This window comes from Eptatretus burgeri, chromosome 14 (genome assembly GCF_056783735.1).
Source record: "Eptatretus burgeri isolate ZD-2024b chromosome 14, Ebu_testis_v1, whole genome shotgun sequence".
Taxonomy (NCBI): domain Eukaryota; kingdom Metazoa; phylum Chordata; class Myxini; order Myxiniformes; family Myxinidae; genus Eptatretus; species Eptatretus burgeri.
In genome coordinates this window covers 27221689-27247927 of record NC_140974.1, presented here as the reverse complement: position 1 = coordinate 27247927, position 26239 = coordinate 27221689, and the positions used below count along the sequence as shown (strand labels likewise).

At 45.1% G+C, this 26239-nt stretch overlaps 1 protein-coding gene across 3 annotated transcripts in view; it reads left to right on the top strand.

Moving 5' to 3' along the window:
* Positions 1–3577: 3577 nt before the first annotated feature.
* Positions 3578–26239, top strand: part of LOC147012851 (plastin-2-like) — a 52424-nt gene continuing 29762 nt past the window's right edge. The window contains exons 1-4 of one of the 3 annotated variants that reach the window (XM_085854138.1): positions 3578–3616; positions 8511–8589; positions 15924–16087; positions 20026–20155. In XM_085854138.1, the coding sequence (XP_085710264.1) occupies positions 8523–8589; positions 15924–16087; positions 20026–20155 (361 nt within the window). In that variant the 5' untranslated portion in view covers positions 3578–3616; positions 8511–8522. The other 2 variants (XM_085854137.1, XM_085854139.1) reach the window with 2 other exon arrangements.

Sequence of the window (26239 nt, the reverse complement as noted above, 5' to 3'; positions counted from 1 at the left end):
CACTACTATCACGGCCCATATACCCATATCATCCGTGCACCCTATTGTATCACATTGTTGTTAGGAATGGGTTGTGAACGTCAAAAATGTGATTATTCACTCACGTCTGGATGACTTAAAGTTCTTCGCACCGAATGACGAAAAATTGATAGAACAGCTATGACTAGTAAAACGCTTCTCTGCGAACATTCAAATGGAATTTGGACAAGATAAGTGTGCCAGACACACATTTGTACAGGGTCATCAACAAAAAAAATTGACCTTGAAACAACAACAAAAAAACCGGAAGTTCACTGACGGAACCAGAACATATTGGCAGAATCTTCTTCATCATTCTGTTGTCTTTCCTGCATGCCACGCCTTCTCATGCTATATTTCGATATACAGCTCGGTTCTTGGAAGTATTTTGAAGGAGGTTTGTGTTTTGCAGTGTTGAAGTATATAATTAAATCTATCTATAATTCCAGCAATCTCTGTGTGTGTCATTCTCTCGGCGACCGCCGTTTCTCGACAACCACTGGTCCGATCTAATTGAAATTTGCCAGGAATATTGCCGGGGCCCCGCGGATGTGCCTTTTCAAGGTTTGATGTTAATCGGACAAGCGATTCCCAAGTTACGGCCATTTATCTGCCAACCAATGACAGGACACGGTGCTATGACGTCACGAATGACGGCACAATTTTTTTTGCACGATTGACGTTACAATTGTTCTTCTTCTTCGTTTGATATGATGTCACAATTGACGCTGGGGACCTGAATATGTGCCTTTTCAAGGGTTGATATTAATCGGACAAGTGGTTCCCAAGTTACGGCAATTTATTTGCCAACCAATTACAGGACACGGTGCTATGACATCACGAATGACGTCACAAATCCTTCTTTTTTGCACGATTGACGTCACAATTCTTTTTCTTCTTCGTTTGATATGACGTCACAATTGACACTGGGGACCTGAGTATGTGCCTTTTCAAGGTTTGATATTGTTCTTCTTCATCCGTTTCAGCTGTTTCCCAGGTGTTTCCCAAGTTATGGCCATTTATGATACGGTTGGTCCGATCTAATTGAAACAATGCCCCAATCCAGTCGTCGTTTACGAGAGCGAAGGAAAAAAGCTGCACCTACGGGCCCGCACTAGTTTTATAAACTCTTATACGAGCCTTGACATTGTGTAAACCCTAATACAAGACTTGATATTGTACAAGTCTGGAGATGGCGATGGTTCACGAGTAATGTACACGGTTCACCTTTTTTATTTTTTTACTTTCGAGGTGACGCCACGGGCAAACTGGCGGGAATTGGGAAAAACGTAAATGATGAAAGTTGTAGTAATCGAAGAGCATTACAAATCGACCACGAATTGCGAAATCCTAAACGTAGTTCGCTTTTTAAATTTTTTTATGGTTGGAATCGGGAAAAACGTAAATGATGAAAGTGGTAGTACTCGAAGAGCAATACTTGAATACCAACTTTCATTCGAAACAGTTGAAAACCCTGGGAGCTCGATGCCCAATTTATTGATTTTTTTTGACATTTTTCTAAGTTTGTGACCTTGTGACCTTGACCTTGGGATGAAAATGAAAAAAATGAACTCCGTGGGGCTATGCAGGTGCCATTGGGCTAAGCAAATACCAAAACCCCTGCCAGATTCGACAATCCCCCACGGAGAAGATGTAAATTGAAATCGGCTACCCCTTAAAAACATGTTTTTTTGGGCGTGGCTCCGCCCATAATGGGCGCAGCACGCCCATTCTCAGGAAAACACAACTAGATCATGATACAAACCTCGCACCCTAATTTTATCAGGATCGGATCAAAACCCACGGAGCTATGCTCGGGACAGACAGACAGACAGACAGACAGACAGACAGACAGACAGACACCAATAACGAATATCGTGGTCACTTACTGACTCGTGAACCAATAAACTCTTATACGAGCCTTGACATTGTATAAGCTCCAATACAAGTCTTGACATTTATTAATGATCCTGATATTATTGCCCAAAGTTAACGATACTGATGATATTCCTCGAGGTTAATGATCCTGATGTTATTGTCCAAGGTTAAAGATCCTGATGTTATTTCTTGGGATTAATAACGTGGATGTTATTGCACTGTATTATTGATATTGATGTTATTACCCGAGGTTAAAAATCCTGATGTTATTGCCCAGGTTAACGATCCTGATATTGCTTGAGGTTAATGATCCTGATGTTATTGCCCAAGGTTAATGACCCCGATGATATTGCTCGAGGTTAATGATCCTGATGTTATTACCCGAGGTTAATGATCCTGATATCATTGCCTGAGGTTAAAGATACTGATGTTATTGTTTGGGATTCATGACGTGGATGTTATTGCACTGTATTATTGATGTTAATGTTATTGCCTGAGGTTGAAGATCCTGGTGTTATTGCCTGAGGTTACAGATCCGGATGTTATTGCTTGAGATTACTGGCGTGGATGTTACTGCACTGTTTTGTTTCTGTTGGTGTTATTGCCTGAGCTTAAAGATACTGATGTTATTGCCCAAGGTTAAAGATCCTGATGTTATTGCTCAATGCTAAAAATCCTGATGTTATTTCTTGAGATTACTGACATGGATGTTATTGCACTGTGTTATTGATGTTGATATTGCCCGAGGTTAATGATCCTGATCTTGCTTGACGTTACTTATCCTGATGTTATTGATTGAGGTTACTGATGCTTCTGATCTTGCTCGACATTATTGATCCTGATGTTATTGCCTGAGGTTACTGATCCTGCTCTTGCTTGACGTCAATGATCTTGATGTTATTGCCCGAGGTTAATGATTCTGCTCTTGCTTGACATTAATGATCCTGATGTTATTGCCTGGGGTTAATGATCCTGATGTTATTGCTTGAGGTTAATGATCCTGATGCTATTGCTCAATATTGATGATGTGGATGTTATTGCTTGAAGTTAATCATTCTAATGATCTTGCTCCACATTTATGATCTTGACGAATGGCTTCTCGTTAATGATGCTGATGATCTATTTTCAGGTTATTGCAATTTTTCATACCTGTACATTAAATTCTAATGTTGATGCAAGGAGCTTATACTCAAATAACATGCAGGGCAAAAACATGACGTCATTGTATTTGTACCAGTATTACAAGAACATTGGTAGACAAAGACCAAAGAACACACTCATTGGCTTCTGATCCTGAGATATCAGTAACATGAGCTGTGTGCTCGGATGGGACATAAAGTTGCATGTGTGGCAGAAAATAAATAATTTTGTCTTCAAATATCAATAACCTCCCGATCGTTATCGAGTTGGGGAATAAAACATAACCCTGAGGATTCTGAAAAGGGGGAAGAAAAGGAAACATCGAAGCTTTGCACTTGAATTACCACCAGGAACAAATCAAGAAAGCGAAATCCATACTCGACCTTGACCTTATGGACCGTGTGAGCGTCATGTGGATCGAAGATCACCTGCGATTGAGAACCGAGTTATTTGAAATGAATGCCAAATGAGATGCAGACTTTGAAGCGTGACGTCATGCAGGTGTATTATTAAACCAATCATGAATATTTATGAATGGGAAAGGTATTTGTCATCGCATTGCACGAGTTACCGAGCGAAGGTGAGTTCATTGGCGTCCTCTCTGTTGTTCGGAACTGTCCTCAACTCTGATGGTTAGACATTACAACTTTTCGGTAAACTATTTCGGTAAACTACAGTATTCGATCTAGTAGGGTATGCAAACTCGTCTCCAAGCCGTCTCGCCTGGGTTCGAATCCCGACCCGGCTGTAAACCGTCATCCTGGTGTTTCACAGGTAGGGTGATTCATCACAGGTAGGGTCGTCCCTCAGGTGGATGTTAAACGCGGGTCCCATCCGCCAGGATTAGTTGGTGGACGTTAAAGATCCCACGGTGTCCTTCGTGAAGAGGAGGCGAGTTCTCTCCGGCACCCTGACCAAATTACAAATTCGTGCTCCAAACGCTTTGCTCCGGTATCCTGCGTCGGAGTGAACTACACCTGTCCATGAATGGGTTCTCACCTTGAAACGATTCTCGACTCATCATCGAAGGGCTCAGGAGCTTGATAGACAATATGGTTTGATTTCCATTATGACTCACTGTTCACACAGGGCCGTTTGTCTGCGACGGTTGTTATCGGAAAGTGTTTGATGTTTTATAATACGAGGTTAATGATTTCCAGGGAATCTTGCCATTCTGAGTGGGAATCTGCTGAATGATTGTTTTGCTGATTTTCTGTCAATATCTTTGCCTTTTCTTCCAGATATTCTTCATGAGATCTGATGAGAGTCTCATCAGATCTCATGAGAAGTCATCGGATGTTTTTGTAAGGGTTGTACAAGTTCGACCTGTCGGGTGTATCTTGTTTATTGAGATATGTAACCTGAGATCTTGGTGACCCCCACAGACCGCAGTGTTTTTGGTGTACATTTGGTAAAGGTCGTGGGGCCATTTACCGACACGTTAGTGGTGGAACCTGTATTATTTTTTTTGTATATGTGGTCGAGGCTCGTGGAAGAGCTGAAGAAGAATGGAAAGGAACAAAATGGAATTGGGAAACACCGACAGTTGCGTAGAGATGAGAGTGACATCAAGGGGCAGGGGAGAAGGACATGAGGGGTGAACGAGCACACAAGGTGAATGAAACACACGAAGAAGAGAACGGGGAAGGTCAAGGTGGGAAACAGAAAAGCAGGTGAAGAGGAGAGGGGGCAGGACACGGGTGAAGAGGAGAGGGGCGGAACTCAGGGGAATTGGAGAGGGGGCAGGATGCAGGAGAAGAGAGGGGGTGGGATGCAGGTGAAGAGGGGAGGGGGTGGGATGCAGGTGAAGAGGGGAGGGGTGGGATGCAGGTGAAGAGGGGAGGGGTGGGATGCAGGTGAAGAGGGGAGGGGGTGGGATGCAGGTGAAGAGGCGAGGGGCGGGATGTAGGGGTATTGGAGAGGGGGAGGACGCAGGGGAAGAGGAGAGGGGCGGGACGCAGGGGGAAGAGGAGAGGGGCGGGACGCAGGGGGAAGAGGAGAGGGGGGGGGCGCAGGGGGAAGAGGAGAGGGGCGGGACGCAGGGAGAAGATGAGAAGGGCGGGAGGTAGGGGGAAGAGGAGAGGGGCGGGACGTAGGGGGAAGAGGAGAAGGGCGGGACGTAGGGGGAAGAGGAGAGGGGCGGGACGCAGGGGAAGAGGAGAAGGGCGGGACGTAGGGGAAGAGGAGAGGAGCGGGACGCAGGGGGAAGAGGAGGGGCGGGACGTAGGGGGAAGAGGAGAGGGGCGGGACGTAGGGGGAAGAGGAGAGGGGCGGGACGCAGGGGGAAGAGTAGAGGGGCGGGACGTAGGGGGAAGAGGAGAGGAGCGGGACGTAGGGGGAAGAGGAGAGGGGCGGGACGTAGGGGGAAGAGGAGAAGGGCGGGACGTAGGGGGAAGAGGAGAGGGGCGGGACGTCGGGGGAAGAGGAGAGGGGCGGGACGCAGGGGGAAGAGGAGAGGGGCGGGACGCAGGGGGAAGAGGAGAAGGGCGGGACGTAGGGGGAAGAGGAGAGGAGCGGGACGCAGGGGGAAGAGGAGAGGGGCGGGACGTAGGGGGAAGAGGAGAGGAGCGGGACGTAGGGGGAAGAGGAGAGGAGCGGGACGTAGGGGGAAGAGGAGAGGGGCGGGACGTAGGGGGAAGAGGAGAAGGGCGGGACGTTATGGAGGAGACCGGTGGACTTATGGATGGACGGACGGACACACACCGACATTTATTACTATAGAATACCATAAATGCTCAAGAGGAAACTCAGCGATGCTATCCTTACGAAACAAATGATTCCTATTCACCTTGAGTCTCACACGTGGCCCTTTTCCCACTGGAAAGTGAACCATATCGTCCCAGAAACCAGCAGTGCATGGACTCTGATCTACAATACGAAGAGATAAATGGCTACAAATAATACATGTTAACCCTTTGAAGCATCGCGGTCGGTAAACCGGTCGCTATTCGAACCTCCATAAATCCGAGCAGCCGGTCAGTAACCGGCCACCACGTGTTCTTCTTTATTACAAGCAACTTCCTGAGCATTTAGTGGATCCATTATATTGCACCTGATCTTCGGTCCACATCGTCGCCAATAGCTCAGGAAGTGTGAGGGAGGTTTTTTTTTTTTTCCATGCACACGCCTTGATACAAACATCGGCCCATCCTTGTGCACACACCAAAGTGCATGATCTGCGGAAGTAGCAGCATGAGATTCACGAAAGTTTTTGAAGGTTTCTCACTAAAAATCGTTGCAAAATGAGTCGAAATGTGATGTCAGTTGACGAGGTGTTGAGCTCAGATGAGGAAGGTGTAGATGATGATTATTGTGGTAATCAGAGCGATTTTTAGTCGGAGAATGGCTTTTCAAATGGGGAAAGTGAAACTGACACTAACGACAATGCTGGGAGAGTTCCCAGAGGTGTTGGTAGAGAAAGAGGATGCGGAGGGGATAGACCAAGGCTATCGATAACCTTGGGATTACAGGGAACTTGGTTGTCCGAATGACTGACAAATTCTCAGGACAGAATTATTACAAGGATTACAAGGATATTATATGCAGGATGAGGCCATTCGGCCCACCATGCCTACGCCACACCAATACTAGATTTAGTAAATCCGTCAATACCTCTTCCCTTCATGTGCAGCTTTTTGGCTGCTACACTCGTACTCATTTCACTGACCTCGGAAGGATGACCGGCTGAGTCAACCCCCTGGTGTTAATTCATTGGAAACAGGACTTGAACTCAGGACCCTAGGATCCCAAGCCACCACCCGAACCACTAAGCCAACACCAGGTTACAGTACACCAACAGATTCTGCACCTCCGTTCAGCTGGTTGAGTGTTTGATCATAAAACAAGGGATAAGGATGTATGAACCTACGATGACCAACAGAAGATAATTTTCCAAGACTCTTATAAGGAGAAACAATGAAATACAAAAAGGGGAATGGCAAATTCTCGTCAATGGGACTGTTGCTGTTATAGTTTGCAGGACAAGCGGCCCATATATTTTGTCATGTCAATCTATGTCTCTTCCCCTCCTGAACATGTTCAGCGATATGATGGTACTGAAAAAACAAAGATTCCTTGTCCAAAAGCAGTGAAGGCCGATAATGTTTATATGGGAGGGACAGACAAAAATGACCAAATTACTCGATTTCAGAAATGCCACCACCACTATAAATGACCAAGACGCTTGGTAATGCAATTCTTCGTGTGGGCTGCGTACAATGCACACGTACCGATGGGTTTCACAAAGCCCCATGCTCCACCAAACAAGAGAGTAGTCACTTTCCATTTTTGTTTATGGAGAAACTGTGTCAGGAACTTGTAGGACATGTTCAATCCACTGTCGCAGTATTTGGTAATCGTCGCTCAGCAGAGTTTCAGGACAAGTAACGACTGAAACGGAATGCTCACCATGATGTAGAAAAGGCTCCACATGCGACTACCAATAACCATTGTGTTGTGTGCAGAGAGAAGTACCTTGTGGCTAAGCAAAGGAACCCTCGGGAAAAGGACAAGGACTTGCCGAAACGTTGCAACACAACACACTGATGCACATACTGTGGATAATTCTTATGTGTCTGAAAGCCGGGAAATTACTGCTGGTTTGACTGGCACTACAAAGTAAAGTATTGGCGATAAACTGAAAAAAGAAGAAAATACGACGGTCTTTGATTGAAATATCATTTATTTGTAATTGCAGGACTAGAAAAAACATTTTTCAGGCAGAAAACAAAAATAAAACATTTCAACTTTTCAGTTATTTTTCTCCAGGGACAGGGCGTAGTGGCGTGCGCCTGTAATCCGGCTACTCGGAGGCTTGGGTTGGAGGATCGCTTGAGGACGGGGGCTCTGCACTTGGCCGCGCTGTGAGAGGGTGTAGGGCAGCCCGGAATCATGGCGAAACCCAATCCTTATCCCTGTGTCGTAAGAGGCAACCAGGGTTGCGTCAGGAAGGGCATCCGGTGTAAAACCTGTGCCAAATGAGTATGTGGATCATAACGGATGATCCGCTGTGGCGACCCCTAACGGGAGCAGCCGAAAGATGAACAACAACAGTTATTTTTCTCCAGGGAGCCCAGGGTGAGGGAGCTGAAAGTCTAAGGATCTCAGGGTTGAAAAGATTAATGGAGGATAAAATGATCGCCTCGTGTGCACAATGCGGCACGGTTCACTGTGTGGTGCACAACACGGCACGGTTTGTCGAGCTTTTGCTTTGATGATTCAATTTGCTCTTGTAAAGGACAATTTTGTTTTCTAGTTGAATCCCAACTCCAAATCATGTTTTGCCTTTTGCATTTGACAATGTTGTGCAGTGTGATAATATGAGTTGAAGAGTGGTTGCACTCGTTCATGCAATGGAAGAGCGCTCTCAAACTGTGTGTGTGTGTGTGTGTGTGTGTGTGTGTGTGTGTGTGTGTGTGTGTGTGTGTGTGTGTGTGTGTGTGTGTGTGTGTGTGTGTGTGTGTGTGTGTGTGCAGGACATCGACAGAATGCCAAACATCACACACATCACTCAGGATGAGTTGGAAGAACTAAGAACTGCTTTCGCAACAATTGGTTAATATTATTATTATTATTATTATTATTATTATTATTATTATTATTATTATAATAGTGTGATGTGATGTGATAATATGAGTGAATCAATTTGTTCTGCCGTGGTTTTAATTTAAAGTAAAATCTCAAATCCCTTGGCAAAGAATGAAAAGATAAGAAAAGTATCAATGTAGACAAGGTAAGTGTACAAAGGTGGGATTATAAAAGATTGAGTTGTGTGGATCCTCGATCTCCTAACGTCTTCCTCCTGGTGTGACGATCTACCGGGAGATACCTGTTGTTATAGACCGTCCGTAGCTTTCATGCAGGTGTAAGGTGTGTTTAGTTCAGAAAGGTAGGAAGCAATTGATATTTGGCTCTAAAGATCATCACCGATATTGCAAAATCGATATGCTTGTGTGTTTGGAGTCAAGAAGTGCTTTAATTCTCGGAGTGATTGGATCAGATTTACAACCTTGAACTTCGAGCCTGGCTTCCATTTCGTGGATAAGTTGTCAGGGCTTGAGGGAAGAAGCACGTCATCCTGCTCACAGTGAGTTGTACACATGAATTGGTGTTACGAGATGATGAACCTGAATTTCAGGAGAGTCCTCTGTTTAAACGATGAGTGGGTTGGAGGAATATTGCGCAGATGGAAGGAAACAGATTTGTAGATATTCGTCAATATGTGTGGAATGTTGGAAGGTTTTTGAGTCTACAATGATACCTAAATCTGAAACTATCGAAGCAATCAGATGTTGATCCCAAAGTTTAATTATCTGTGGTTGAATGTCATGAAGGAAGGGTGATAGGCTGAGAACCAGCAAGTTAATGAACATCCGTGTTTGAAGTTCAGAAAGAGTAATTCAGAGTTGGTAAAGCAAGCACATCGGGAACAATGGACAAGTAGATCTGGGAATCGTTACCATAGCAATGAAAGCTGATATTGAAATATCACAGATTGTACCAAATGGATGCAGATCAAGAGAAAACAATGTTGAACTGGAATAGATCCCAGGGGGGGACACTGATTGGTATATGAAGTGGGTCTGCTGGATAGCCAACAATGTTTGCATATCGTGTAATAATAATAATCATAATAATTGCAACCATACTCTCTACATAGAGTGGCGGTGCTGCCGAAGCAGTTTCCTGGGCTGTTGGACACAATCCTGGACAGGTCGCCACTCCGTCGCAGGATACTCGAATGGCTCAATTATCCCAGCAAGCTGGTACTTAATTTGCTGACCTCAGAAGGATGACAGGCTGAGTCAACCCCCTGGTGTATTAATTCATCAGCCAACGGGGCTTGAACTCAGGACCTTTGGATCCCAAGCCACCACCCTTACCACTGAGCCAACACCAGGCAATATATTGTGTAAGATGAGACTTAATTCATTCAAGGGTAGGTCTTCCGTTAAGATGAGAGCAGGAAGGAAGATGATCAAGCTGATTAAATAACTGAGCAAATACTGCATTGGAGTACAAGGAGGAACCCAAATAGACAAAGATGGAGTCATCAGGAGGAACCTGGATATGATTCGGGCTTCGGCTGCTACTCCTCTACCTTCAAACCCATCCATGCACAGCCAGGCGAACCTTTCAAAGACTGTTTGCAAGATTCACCCCCCGCCCCCATAGATAAAGAAAAATAAATAAGGAGAGATGGTGGAGAAGAAGAAAAAAAAAACACACAAACACACACACACACACACACACCGATTAATTACCTGGAAATACTGAACTGTTTCTCTTCCCGATTAATTACCTGGAAAATACTGAACTGTTTCTCTTACCGATTAATTACCTGGAAATACTGAACTGTTTCTCTTACCGATTAATTACCTGGAAAATACTGAACTGTTTCTCTTACCGATTAATTACCTGGAAATACTGAACTGTTTCTCTTACCGATTTAATTACCTGGAAAATACTGAACTGTTTCTTTTACCGATTAATTACCTGGAAAATACTGAACTGTTTCTCTTACCGATTAATTACCTGGAAAATACTGAACTGTTTCTCTTACCGATTAATTACCTGGAAAATACTGAACTGTTTCTCTTACCGATTAATTACCTGGAAAATACTGAACTGTTTCTCTTACCGATTAATTACCTGGAAAATACTGAACTGTTTCTCTTACCGATTAATTACCTGGAAAATACTGAACTGTTTCTCTTACCGATTAATTACCTGGAAAATACTGAACTGTTTCTCTTACCGATTAATTACCTGGAAAATACTGAACTGTTTCTCTTACCGATTAATTACCTGGAAAATACTGAACTGTTTCTCTTACCGATTAATTACCTGGAAAATACTGAACTGTTTCTCTTACCGATTAATTACCTGGAAAATACTGAACTGTTTCTCTTACCGATTAATTACCTGGAAAATACTGAACTGTTTCTCTTACCGATTAATTACCTGGAAAATACTGAACTGTTTCTCTTACCGATTAATTACCTGGAAAATACTGAACTGTTTCTCTTACCGATTAATTACCTGGAAAATACTGAACTGTTTCTCTTACCGATTAATTACCTGGAAAATACTGAACTGTTTCTCTTACCGATTAATTACCTGGAAAATACTGAACTGTTTCTCTTACCGATTAATTACCTGGAAAATACTGAACTGTTTCTCTTACCGATTAATTACCTGGAAAATACTGAACTGTTTCTCTTACCGATTAATTACCTGGAAAATACTGAACTGTTTCTCTTACCGATTAATTACCTGGAAAATACTGAACTGTTTCTCTTACCGATTAATTACCTGGAAAATACTGAACTGTTTCTCTTACCGATTAATTACCTGGAAATACTGAACTGTTTCTCTTACCGATTAATTACCTGGAAAATACTGAACTGTTTCTCTTACCGATTAATTACCTGGAAAATACTGAACTGTTTCTCTTACCGATTAATTACCTGGAAAATACTGAACTGTTTCTCTTACCAATTAATTACCTGGAAAATACTGAACTGTTTCTCTTACCAATTAATTACCTGGAAATACTGAACTGTTTCTCTTACCAATTAATTACCTGGAAAATACTGAACTGTTTCTCTTACCGATTAATTACCTGGAAAATACTGAACTGTTTCTCTTACCGATTAATTACCTGGAAAATACTGAACTGTTTCTCTTACCGATTAATTACCTGGAAAATACTGAACTGTTTCTCTTACCTTTCCACCACAGAATGTACACAGGAATCCACCAGCATAGAAATCAATAGAGAGGCCCTCAATTTATAATGAAGTTCCCGTTCTTGGAAACACTCACGACATACTTCGGTTGATTCATTGAATATATATATATATATATATATATATATATATATATATATATATATATATATATATATATATATATATATATATATATATATATATGTACACAATTGATTAAATTATTTCACACAACTTCCAATGTAACCGGAACCTCTTCACATGAAAACCAACCAGACTTCAACATGAGATTACAACGACGTCTAACAACATCGTCACACGATTCGCACAATAACCCCTCTCCAACATGATGGAATACATCTTCTCAGCATGAATCACAAAACCATCCTCAACAGAACAAATTCGAGCAAATCTAAAAAGATCAGATGAAAACACATTGAAACCAATTGTAAATAGTGCATCACTAGATGGGAAGGTATACACAAGACAGGAAAAACTAAAACAGGCAACTTTATGATAAACATTTTGTACTCAAACAATTATTTCCAACTTTAACTAACACATCCAGATTAAATCATCATTACTACTCCTCTCTACTATTAGGCTTTCGGGATAAATCCGATGAATCAGCCGATCAAAAAACTTATAATTAATCCAACAAAATATCATCAATATAATGTGGAAGACACCATTTTAGCAAAGCTGAACTCCTCCTTCATGAACTTCCACTCAAATGAAAAATCACAACAAACAAGGAAATTGCCCACTAATTGAAGGCTATAGTTCCCTCCCATTGGAATACCTTTTTTGTTGAAATAATTTCCCACAAAAGGTACAAAAGTGTTAAACAAAATAAAACAATAAAAGGAGCAATCAGAGATTGCAGACCCTCACCAGGACTTGTTTTGTGCGGTGTTTGTGTACTGGTGTGTTACTTTTGTGGACAAAGGGCAGAGGATCGCCTTGTGAGCCAACACCCATCCATATCTAGTGCCCAACTGTGTCTGCGGACGTCCTCTTGCAGTTGGGTTACGTTTTTATTAAGAGGTTAGTGGCAGGATTTGCACTCCGGCCACCGTAAAACACTTCACTCCGCAAAACATTCTAAAATCAATCTGAAAACCCACTCCGTGGGAGTACCTTCTCTGCAGCTTCCCTTTGCAGGGCAGCTCACTGGATGATGGGATCGGGGCAAAGCCTTCGGGACCCCCAATCTTTGATGATAGGATAGAAAACATGGGGTAATCTTCCCGGGTCAGATGCCGTAGTGTGTGTCGGGGTGGTGCTGAGATGTCATCCACCAGACGGCGGTCTCCTTGCGTTGGGTGCTGGGATGTCCTTTCCCTAAGAGGGGATGAACATCATTCACCAGTCTCTTATCATCTGAGCTCAAGCGTTTGGACATTGGGATTGCAGCTCTCTCTGAGGTTCAGAGACCGGATTGCGGCGAGATCGTGGCGGGTGGTCACACCTACTATTGGTCTGGTCACTCTGATGATTACCATGCCCAAGAAGTTGCTGTAGCTTTGTCCAATATACTGACTCCAATGATAATTGAGGTAACACCGGTCAAGGAGCGTATTATGAGATGAAGGATTCGTCACTCCTTGGGTGTCATTTCCCTGGTCTCTGTTTATGCTCCATCTGAGGCGAGTGATCTCATCATGAAGGATGCATTCTATGCCACGCTCGAGTCTGGTTGATCAGTGTCCCAGGTGAGATACTCTTCTAGTCTTGGCGGATTTCAAAGCATCGCATGGAACTGATAGGGATGGTTACAAGGCATGTGTTGGTCCCCATGGGTCTAGAACTGTGAACCAGAACAGCACTAAGTTCCTTGACTTTGCAAGAAGTCATGGACTTAGGGTGGCTGGTTCATGGTTTCAGCGCCCACAAGCTCATCGCTGGACTTGGTATTCCAACACTGGCGGTGTGGCATAGGAGATTGACCATGTCCTTATTGATGGTCGCTGCAGGATAATCCAGAATTTCAGGGTCTACAATATAATTTTTTTCTGGATTTTCTGTGGACCATTTTATCCCTAGATGACCTCAAAATTTTTCATACTTTTCAGATGTAGCATTTTACATATGCAATTATGACATCATAATGAAGGCACCTATGACATCATAAAAAAATCAAAATCTTTCCTCATGAGGAGTACTTGCCATGTGCCAAGTTTCAATTTGCTCCTTGGTGTAGTTTCAGAGATAGAGGGCCAAAGTTTTTCCATTTTTCCAACATGGGTGCCATACCATGTGACCTATGACGTCATAATTATGATTAAAACAGCCTACATGAGGAGTCGCACCACTTGCGAAAACTTTGTCTCAATCCGACAAGCAGTTGCAGAGAAAAACACAAAAGTTCTGGGCAGCCAAACAAACAGACAAAAAACAAACAAACAGACCCAAAAGCAATACCGTCTCCTTTGGCGAAGGTAATTAACATCTTTAAATTTTTGTTGGTTAAAACAACTAAAACCCATTTTTTTTTTCTGGAAAGGAATGACTTGTCAAACCTGACACATAAAAATTTGTTATCAGAGCTAAAAACTTTATCAACTAGCGTTCATAGAACAGTATGTGCTCAGGCAGTGTTCAAGTAGATACAGTACAATTTTTTTAAGAAGAGTTTTTTGTATGTTCTTTTCATACAATTTTTATAAAATAATTATTTTAACAAACATTGAAAAAAAAAATCCAGAAATTCAGTGCTTTTTAAGTAGTCCAGAAGCAGTCCCAAATACCAGCCTTATACATTAACCTTTATTTCCTCTTCCACCGAAGGTGAAGGAGGTTATGTTTTCACCCCTCTCGGTCTGTCTGTTTGTTTGTCTTTCTGTCTGTCTGTGTGCAGGATGTCTCAAAAAAGTTGTGGACGGATTGGATGACATTTAGTAGACAAGGTGTGGTGTGTAACAAGCACGAACTGATTAGATTTTTGGTCAAGATCCGGATCCGGATCCGACTGCTAGTAGATTAAAGTGATTCTTCGCAATTGAGAGAGAGAGGGCTAAACCGATATATAACAGGATATCTCAAAAAGTTGCAGACGGATTTGGATGAAACTTGGTGGACAATTTGAGTGTGTGATAAGGAAGAATTGATTCAATTTTGGTGAAGATCCCAATCAGGATCCAGTTACGAGAATTATTTAATTTTTAAAGTGATTCTTCTCCATTGAGAGATTGGGCCAAAAACGATATACAGCATATTTCAAAAATGTATTGGGTCCGAAATGTTGTTGTTGATCAGGCATTACGTGGTGGAGGTATGCGTTCTACCGCGTGCCCTTCTAGTTGTTTTATGTGACGAGAAAACTGGAACTGAATCAAGTAAAGAAGTTGTTTTCTTTCAGTTACCAATGATTAACTGAATTGTTTCTGGACTGACTAGTAAGAAGTGATACAAACATCATGAAGTATTTTGTAGATGGTGAGGAAGAACGTGTAGTATCTGGAGCATATTTGCAATTTAATTATGAATACATATGTTATCCTCAAAAGTAGCAGCATATTGTTTGGTTCGGTATGAAGAATAAGTTAGGGAAAAGGTCCAAGTTACAAGGTTCCTGATAACTGATAATGGTCTTAGTGTCAAGGTTTCTCACTCAATGACAGAACAAATTGTGTTGTAGGAGTTGTTCTCAAACAAGGTACGGTAATATGATGCCTTGGCTTTAGCAAGTGAACTAGTGAAATGAACCATGGCTGTTGAACTGGTGAAATGGATCTTGGGTGTTAAACTGGTGAAATGGTCCATGGGTTTTGAATTGGTGAAAGGGATCTTGGGTGTTGAACTGGTGAAATGGACCATGGGTGTTTTAAAAGTCAAGTTGTTCACAAGTGACTGAAATTGTTTATGTTTTCTTTCAAATCTGAGACGTGTTATTTTGAGAAATGGAAATCAACAGTAAACTGGGGGTACCTGTAGATTGATTGAGGATACATGTAGTTTGATTGAGGATACCTGTACATCGATCGGAGGTTATTTGTGGATTGTTCGAGGATATCTGAGGACTGATGATCGAGGATATTGGGGGTATTTCTGGATTTAATAGGGGTATTTCTTTGGGGTATTTCTGGATTGATCGGTGGTACTTGTGTTTTGATCGATGGTATTTTGAGGTTCTGTGCAATGTGTTTGTTGCAGATTCCAATGGGAATGGATTCATTGAGCAGTTTGAGCTTCAGGATGCGTTTAATGCAGCTGGCCGGCCCATTCCAGGTTACCAAGCTCGAGACATCGTGAGCAAATTGATGGCGACGGCAGATTTAAACCATGATGGAAAAATCAGCTTCCAAGAGTTTGTTTTGGTGAGATAATGATACTATAATAATAACAATATATTCCACCGTTGCTTTATGCACTGTTTTGCTTATTTTAAGATAATGGCAGAAGCCAAGGTGTTACAGTGGTTGCCTTTGTTCATATGTTTTGAATAAAACACAACTATGCGTTATTGTGGTGTGTATCACAGTACTCGTTAAAAACACTCAATTTGTAATGGTCTCTTTGCTGTCATCTCTTCTTAGCCATTTGTTCCTCTTGAGTACTAACATGGCTGGACAGCTTTTTAAATCTTTGACCACTGCCATGGTTTACCCACCAAATTATTTTGTAGATCAGGTGTTTCAATGGCAGGGCCTAAGCAGTTAAATGGTAGTGCCAAGGAAACTGATTATTTTCTTCATGATCCCGGTCACAGTTGAGAACAAGAAGGGCACTCAGAAGAGTACATACCTCCGCCACGTAATGCCTGATGCACGAGAACATATTGGGCTTCATAAATTTTGAAATATCATGCTATATATATCGTTTTTGGCCCAATCAATGGTGAAGAATCACTTTGAAAATTAAATAATTCTCGTATCCAGATCCAGATTCGGATCTTCATCAAAATCGAATCGATTCTTTCTTCCACACACCCAACCTGTCTGCCAAGTTTCATCTGAATCCGTCCACAACTTTTTGAGATATCGTGCTATCTATCGTTTTTGGCCCTGTCTCTAAATGAATCACTGAAAAATTCTAGTAGTCGGATCCGGATCCGGATCTTCATAAAAAATCTAATCAGTTCATCCTTGTCACACATCGAACCTGTCCACAACTTTTTGAGATATCCTGCACACAAACAAACAAATAGACAAAAAAGTCGGTAGGTGACATGGCTGCTCGCTCTAGATGGAAATCTGGCCGACGCGACGAGCCGATATTCATGTACATGCTATCAATCAAGTTAGCACAATAGATATGATTATCACAGCCCTCTTAGTTTGCGTCCAGAAACCCGCCTTGTGAAATTTCAGCCATGTTTCCAAAGAGACTCTAACAAATGGCAGCCCTGGTAATTCCATTTATCTATTCGCTAAAGATTTTATTTTTTTTTATATGATGCTGTAAGACATTCTCCTTGGGCACAAAAAAAAACAGGTCCCTCAGAGGTCCAGTTTCGGAGGTATTGATTTTTTTTGTACAGTCCACAATAAGTGTACGATGTACGATAAAATATTTTAGCTGTTGCTAAGCAACGGAGGTGTGTATAGCAACCATTCATTTTTGTGTACATGCTCGCCACATTATACACATTTCATCCAAGTTTCATCAAAATCAGTCTCTTTCTCTTAGAGATATTCGCAATGAACCATTTCTGAAACATTCGACATATACTAGCCCAAAACCTATCTCCTCCTACAAATATTTTTTGTTAGGGCTGCAAATTGGCATGAAGGGAGTTAGATAGATTGCGCACAGAACTCTAAGCTTCGATTTTCGATTTTTTTTCGATTTTTTACCACTTTAAAGGGCCGTTGCTATGCACACGATTCCCAGAAATATTGGTCCTACCTACCAAATTTCATTGGAATCGGTTGAGTGGTTTAGCCCCTAGGCTTGACCAAAGTTTTGCAGACAGACAGACAGATGGAAATGTCCAGAATAAGGGTGATCTAAGAGCAGCCAACAGAAAGAAAGGGGTGAAAACATAACCTCCTTCACCATCAGTGGTGGAGGCAATGAGATTGAGTTTGAGCATGCTGTTGCTGATGAATTACACTGAACAACAAAAATTTTTTACTGGAGATCTGTAAAGTGATTTAGACTAATTTGGGTACGCTGATTTCAAAAATCATAACCGTTTTGCTGTATCACGTCAGGATTTTCAGTAACATAAATATTCCCATTGCCTAGAAGTCAGGATTTCAATGAAATTTACAAAAATTCATTTATTCATTTATTTCATCATGAATGCTTCAAAATTATAGAAATTACAGAAAAACTCCACTAGAATGTAATTAAAAATGCTTTAGGCATTTGGCTTTGCGTTTGTGCTGCTCTGTGTCAGTTTCACGATGCAGGAACCAGCAGAAATCGCCCATCATGTTCGGGTTGTGCCGCCCTTGGTAACGCGTCTCCATGAGTGAAATCTCTTGGTGGAATCGCTCGCCGTGCTCGTCCGAGACTGCTCCCAAGTTGTCAGGGAAGAAGTTCAGGTGCTGGTGTAGGAAATGGATTTTCAGGGACATCCTGGAGCCAAGTTTCCTGAAGGACTCCAGCAGCTGCTGCACTATTTCTTCATAGCTGTCCGCACGCTCGTTCCGCAAGAAGTTGTCCGTCACAGCTTTGAAGCTCCTCCACGCTGCCAGCTCTTTGGGGTTTAGAGTTGTCGGAAAAGTTTCGTCCTTCATAATCTGTCGGATTTGCGGTCCAACAAAGACACCAGCCTTGATCTTGGCCTCCGACAAGGTGTTGCCAAACTTTTCCTTGAGGTATAAAAACCCACGCCCATTCAGATCCATTGCCCGTACAAAACTTTTCATCAAGCCGAGCTTTATGTGGAGTGGTGGAAGGAAAACCTTGGCTGGGTCGACAAGGGCGACATGCTTCACGTTGTGTCGACCAGGTACATGCTCTTTTCGCTCTTCCCAATCTTTCTTCGTCCAGTGATTCTTGTCGTCTCTGCTATCCCAGAGACAAAGGAAGCACATGTATTTCGTGTAGCCTGACTGCAGCCCTAACAACAGCGCCACCACTTTCAAGTCTCCGCAGATGTGCCAGTTGAAGTCATTGTACTTGATGGAATCAAGCAGCTGCCGCATAGTCTCATAGGTCTCTGTCATGCCGAACTCGTGAGCCAGTGGGACTGATGGTTTCTCGTTGCCATTGTGGAGCAAAACAGCCTTCAAGCTGTTCTTCCCCGAGTCGATGAAGAGGCGCCAGTCTGCAGGATCGTGATCACACCCAAGTTCTTTCAACAGACCGTTGATGTCACTGCAGAATGTCATCGTGTCTTCCATCTCAAAGAACTCAGCCATGTCTCTGTGACGTGCTCTGAACAAGGATATCTTGGTGTTAGGTTCAAGTAGATTCCACTGCTGCAGCCTTGATCCAAGCAGCTCTGCCTTCGCCTTTGACAGCGAGAGATCTCTTACAAGATCATTTAAGTCTCCCTGGTTCAGAAGGTGTGATTCTTGAGTGTCGGGTTCAAAAGGTTCATCATCACCATCCTCTTCACCACTGCTTACAGCTATGTTCTGATCAGCTGGAGGTGTTGGAACGGGGTTCTCGTCATCATGAGGCACAGGTTTACGAGCAGAGACGCAGTCAGCGTACTTGATGTGACCTTTATTCTTCTTGTTGAAGCCGGCGATGCTTGTGCAGCAGAAATAACAATCATCATGATGATTCTGCGGCTCACGCCATATCATGGGCACCGCAAATGGCATGCTCGCGCGCTTGCCCACCAACCACTGAGTCAAGGTTGTGTGACAGCTTGTGCAGCAGATGTGTGGTGCCCAGCTCTGTTCTTGGTCCCCCACCTTACACCCGAAGTAGTGAAAGGAGGCGGCCTTCATTTTCACTGCTGTAGATATACTTCGCTGTTGATCTTTTTTGGTATACCGACCACAGACATAACAGAAGTTGTCAGGATGATTGGTACAGGAACGCCTACTCATCTTTATCTGAAAGAAAGAAATATAACACAAGTTAACAACAATTGTACGAAATAGACATGTTAAAGACATATGTAAATTTCATTGAAATCCTGACTTCTAGGCAATGGGAATATTTCTGTTCCTGAAAATCCTGACGTGATACAGCAAAACGGTTATGATTTTTGAAATCAGCGTACCCAAATTAGTCTTAATCACTTTACACATCTCCAGTAAAAAAAAAAAAATTGAAATTTGTTGTTCAGTGTTATCTGTTATTCACCCTTCCTTCCTCTTCCCCCCCTCCCCCACACCTTTATTAGCTCATGCATGAGGTGAGCAGTGAGGAGGTATGCCACACATTTCGCAGACAGGTGAGCAAGCGAAATGGACTCCTTTCAGTGGGTGGAAGCTCCAGATGCTCCAGTGAGGGGACACAACATTCACACTCTGGTAAGCGTCATTGTCATCATCATCATCATCATCAATAAACCAGTTTGTTTCAGTTCACTGCAGGATAATAGCATCCAACTCATATTGAGAGGCTTTTGACTACCTGGCACACTTGCCAGGAATGGGTTGCTGAGAGTCAGGGCATTCATCTTTGATTTGTGTGATGATAATTCACTTTCTCTTTGGGAAGGACACCATGGGATCTTTACCATCCACCAACGAATGCCAGCAGGCAGAACACCCGACGTAACCTCTATCTGAGCAATGGCAACTTCCATCCGAACTTGTTTATTTACTTTGTTCATACGTGTGAATATCATTTCCATGTGTGTGTGCTTGCATGTGCATGTCCTCACTCTAGAAATCTAAATTCCATGATTAATAACATTTGCCTTCTTAGTATGTTGCTTAAAAAATAAAAATAAAAATAAACAAGATGTGAGTTTTAAGGAAAGGCTTCTAAAGATGTACAAATGCATGCACACATGTGGTCGGGCACAGGAGCACGAGCCTTATAAGGGGAGAGTAGCATTATATTGGGGTTAAAAGGGAGGAATAACATTAGCTTAGAAGCACATGCACACACACTAACACAGACACAGACACAGACACACCCACACACATGCACACACACACACACACACACACACACACACACACACACACACACACACACACACACACACACACACACACACACATTATATAATACACAAACATGTTAATGGAGGTGAATACTTTGAGACTGGGTAGGTCTCCGTTCCATCTCCTGCAACCCACTCACATATGGAGATATCAGTCAACAACAGCAATTTGTACACACACTCATATGTATGTATGTATATATATATATATATATATATTGTTGTGGATCTCCACCACGCCGGCATGTGGACGAACGCTTTTAGTTAATTGCGACCGCGCACCCACCGGACGGGCAATCCTAGTCGCAGCTTTCGGATCAATGCCGAAATCCAGCTATGGGTGTGCTTTTAAGCACACCACAACCTTGTCAATACGCTACCCGCACTACAGGGTCCGATCGCCGAATGGTCGATTTACCTAATTATTCGCGCGGGCAGACTGCCGAGAGATTGTACCTCAACGGGACCTGCTTGGAAACGAGCCACTTAAACAGCTCGCTCCGTTTGTGATTTGCCGAGTGGTTTATTCTCGCCAAGCCCCATTGGACCCGATTAGCTTATCGGTATTAACAACCAGCTATTTATTCCGAACGCAATTACAGCAGCTCAATGGAGGAAGAGGACGCAACGAGCAGGTGAATATTCAACAAAAGGGGACATTTATTTAGAACACGTATGGAGTCAATGAAGCAATGCAGAAATACAAGCACGTACTGTATTGTTGCGGATTCGCGCCCGCCGGCGTGCTGACGGCCACGTAACTCCAATCGCGGCACGTCGCTCACCGGACGGACAATCCAGTCGTGACCCTCTCGGACTAACGCCAGGAACCAGTCACGGGTGGACCTTTCGGTCTCACCGCGATTGAGCCAATCAGCCCCCGCGTGGGATAGGGTTGCTCGCCAAATTCGACCTACCTAAGTACCCACGCGGAGGGTAGACCGGGCGATCGCACCTCGCCGCAGGTCGACTTCGGACACGGGCCACTTAAGCGACCCGTTCCGTACTATCAGGATAACCGAGCGGTGTTATCGTCGACCTCGACGGTTCGATTAATTATCGGGCGTATTCAGCCCACTACCAACCCTTTACGTGAAGCAAGATGAGGATTCAATGAAGGAAATGACGAAGCGAAGCGGGAAACAGTTCAACACAAAGCACATTTATTCGCGACGAACGGAAAGCACACATATACAATTCCACCAAATGCACACAGAAAAGAAAAAACACAATGCAATTTACACAAAAAGCAAATGTAAAAGCGAAGACACAATGCAGAGCTAATACCGACTACCGAGCACACGGCAACACTTATACAATTTTACTTCACAGACGGCGCCGACAACACATACCCAAAACCAAGGAAAGAATACCCTCAAGGATGAGGCGGGCCTGAGGCCGAGACCGGGTCGGGCCTACCCGTCTGGTGATGAGACGCGGAGCGGCGATGGTGCCTCAACTCCGCGGGCCTCGCGGACAGTGTCTGGTAGGGGGTGGGAAAGGGGCCCCCTTGGTCGCACTATCTCAGCGCGGGGGGAAACAGGAGGGGGTTGCTGATGCTCGGGGTATAGAGGATTTTTATTGTCCCGCGACGAGCGTCTCCACCTCGGCCAGGTCGCGCTGTCGGCCTCCCTGGGGTGCAGCTCCCTGCACGACGCGAGCACCCCCTCGTCTGCCCTCGCCGCCTCTCCACAGCTCCGTTCCCTCCGTTCCGACTCCAACGCACACGACGACCAGCTCCTTCTTGCCAACTCCACCGCCCGCGAAGTCTTGACTCTCTGTTCCCTCTCGACTCTCCTACTCTCTTACTCTCTGGACTGACGAACACGGTCGCTTTTTATCAGCCCCGTAGCTTCGCCCTCTCATCTTTGACCCCTCCCTTCGACCTTTCACCTCGCTCCCCATTGGCCCGAGAAAAAGTGGGCGTGAATGCTTTTTGATTCATAAATTTGCATATATCGATCGCCCTCCAACGCCCTGGAGGCAGGGCCAAATCGCCCCTCGCTCACCGATTGGACGGCAAAAAGTGGGCGTGTGTCGTTTTTGATCCGTTTTTGAAGCACAAAATCCGTGATTTTGTACACGCTGTTCGGCGCGCGCCCTGCACGAGTCCAATACCGGTACCCACAGGCGGCGCAAGAACGGTGACGATGCGACGGTTGCGAGGTGTGACGTGAAGGTCGTGGCGGTTGTGGTGAAGCGGCATTGTGGTTGGTGGTTGATGTTGTTGTTGTGGTGGTAATCATGGCGGTTGGTCCAAATTAAAGATAGTAAAAGAAAAACGGCTATCCTGAAGAGTCGCAGCACGCATAAATGACATGTATTCCCACTAGACAACGGGTTTGGGCCTAACTACACATGTACTTACCGAGATACCTCACCTAAGGGACCTGAATGGTGGTTTGCGAATTTGGTAACCACAACACTACCCCCTCCCCTTTTTACAGACTTGTCCCGAGTCGTCAAATTTTCGTGTGCCATCATGTGTAGTTTTCCCCTAGTCCATTTTACCTACGGATCCCTGAGTGCGACATTCATGGTATTCGTGTCCCCAAAATAAATAACCTGAGGGCTGCGTAACTACCTAAACAAACTCACTCACACGGACGACTTAAATAAAATTGCCGGCGCTAAGACAAACATGCCGGGGGCGCACTCATATGTACAGTACATCTTACCTTAACTTACAAATTTTACACTAAACCATGGCCCAGGATCATTGAGCTCTGCAAAAAGAAAGCAGTTAGCAGGGAGCCAGGCTGCCCGCATGCAGTCTCTGGCTCAAACAATGCAGGTGACAGGGAACGTGGCTGGCTGCTCACACGCAGTCCAAGGCCTTCCCTTTTGAACTGAACGCAGCGAACCACAACGGTGCATGGGCCGCACAACGTAGTCTCCGTGCCAGCCCAAGCGGCACACGCAATGAACACAACGAATGGATGGATGAACACAACATGGTGCACGGGCCGCCACTGCAGGCCCGTGTTGTAGCTGCCAACTGGGCAGTTCTCGCAGCTTGCAAACTGTTGCTTTTACGATCCTGGCACACATGGCAATGAACAGGGGGGGCAAAGCAAAAATTGAACGGGGCTGGTGAACAGGGGCAGTGGGCATGGCATGGCAAAGGTAGCAGGCAAACACAGCCCGCAGAAGAAGGCCGCTGCAGGCAAACACAGCCGGCAGATGAACTGGCCGGCACAGGCCTTGAAGAAAAACAGCCAGCCGGCAGATGAAGTGGGCCGGCACAGGCCTTGCAGCACAACAACAGCTGCCGATGAAGTTGGCCGGCCTCTGCCTTGCTGTCAGTGGAAGTTGGTGGAGGGAGTGCGGTGGTGCTGGCCACTTGGAAGGCGGGCTCGGACCTACCTACCTGTCTCCCTCCCAACCTATCGCCTTTGCCTGTCACTGTACATACCCACTCCCTTAATTTGTCAAACCCCAATTTAGCCCCAACTTATTTTTTTGTTGTTTTTATTTTTTACTCCCCCACTATAAATCGTCCCCTAACCCCCTTTATCGTCTTTGTTCGGCTAACCTATCCTGTCACCTAGCCTACTCCCAACCCCTACGTTCCCTTCCCGGAGGGGAATAAGGGAGAGCTAACGTCCTGTGCCGAGGCCCAACGAAGCCTCAGAATGGCCTCCCCAGAGTTCGGCGATCTAACCCAAAGTGGGTCCAGCGGCCCACAACGAGAGCGAGGGGATGGATGGTGCGGAGGGGTACATCTCCTAATCTACCCTAACCATTTAACTGTTAAACTACCCCGGGGCTTTCAACAAGCGCCTCTTGCTTAAACTATTGGTTCTAACAACCCAGATTCCCGTCGCCTGTGTTGGTGTCCTCACAATTTCGGGCCTCGCCCCCCAATTTTCTCTCCGTGCCCTCACACGGTCTCCTGGCTGGGACACGTGGCTCCCTTTGGCAGGCACGACCCTCTGCCGATTCTCCCGCTATGGCACCCCGGGCACTACACTGCCTCCGAGCCTACCAGCTCCCTAACACCGGGGAGTGCCCCCCATGGCACCTCCCCTGAAACGCACACGTGGCAGGCCGGCCTCCCGGGCCCCTTTCCGAGGGTCACCCGTGCCCACAACACTGCCCACGCGGCTAATGGCGCCCCGGGCCCCCGCACCAAGCAGGCGCACCCGTGCCCACTACGCTATCCCGGCCCCCCATGGGCCCTTGGCCTACCGCGGCCGACTAGCCTGGTGCCCGGGGTACCCACTCAGCGATACTCACCTTTCGCAGCCACGCTCCCAAGCCCGTCAACAGGGCTCCTGCACCCCTCCAAATGGGCCTCGAGCCTACTTTCCCACCAACAACAAAACGACCTCCATTTTTCAATTTGACTAACCCAGCTAACTCACTTTACTCTGACCCCGGGGTCCCTTGGGCGAGAGTCACTCCTCCTCCCAATCACTCATCGCACCATGCATTCCCCATTCACTCCACACACACAGACCCGCTGGCCTCACTCACTCACCAAGCACATGCTTCCAATCCACTCACCAACTCTTCAACACACACACCACTGAACTCTGCCATCCTTCTAACTGCATCCCCTAACTAACTCGTGCTCCCACGTCGTCCCTTAAACTATAGCACGTTCCTTTTAACACTACGTAGCTAAGCTACGTCCCCTCTACACATCCAAAGTCTGTCTCTGTCTCCAAAATAATCCCATTTTATTTCCCAACCTAAATCTGGCTACAATCCCTCTAACTAATCCATTCCACGGACCCCATGAGGACTTACCCCTGCCCCATGAAGTCGGTCTAACTAAGCTAACCCTTCCCCCTAACTAGTTTCCATCCTGTGCCCAGGTAAGGGGGTCTTCCACCCCTTGCCCAGGAATCCTGTGCACCCGAAAGTGAGGCTTGCTTTTTTTTTTTTTTTTTCCCCATGCACATCACCAGCGCGGCAACTCGCGCACTTTGCACCTGCCCGTGACGTCATGCAGCTGCACGTGTTCCTCGTCCCTCCTTGGACGGTACCATCCGGCAGAGATACCCCTCCTGCCGGATTCCAACCCCACGTGCAGCCATGGCGTCACCGTGCGCATAAAAAAAACACAAGCCCCACGTCTCGAGGGGTTCCCCACGCGAACACATGTGCTTTGCCCGTTGGAGCTTAACACACACGATCGCGTGGAGAACCCGTCCGGTCCAAATCCATTTACCTGCCTAAACTTTGTCCGTCCGCGGGATCGGCAAATCCACCGCGTGCGTTTCCGGACCGGGACTTCACTCTCGCAAGCGAGCACGTGGCGGTCTCGTGCGTTGCACAGCACGAACCGCGTGCTCGCGGCTGGGTGAACCCGGCACAGTCCCCGAAACAACCACAGCCGCTACTCGGCTTTCTCTCCTCTGTCGCCGTCTCCGTCTCCATTCCACACACGCATACCTGCGTGTTACGACGCACACAGTCCACTCCATTACAT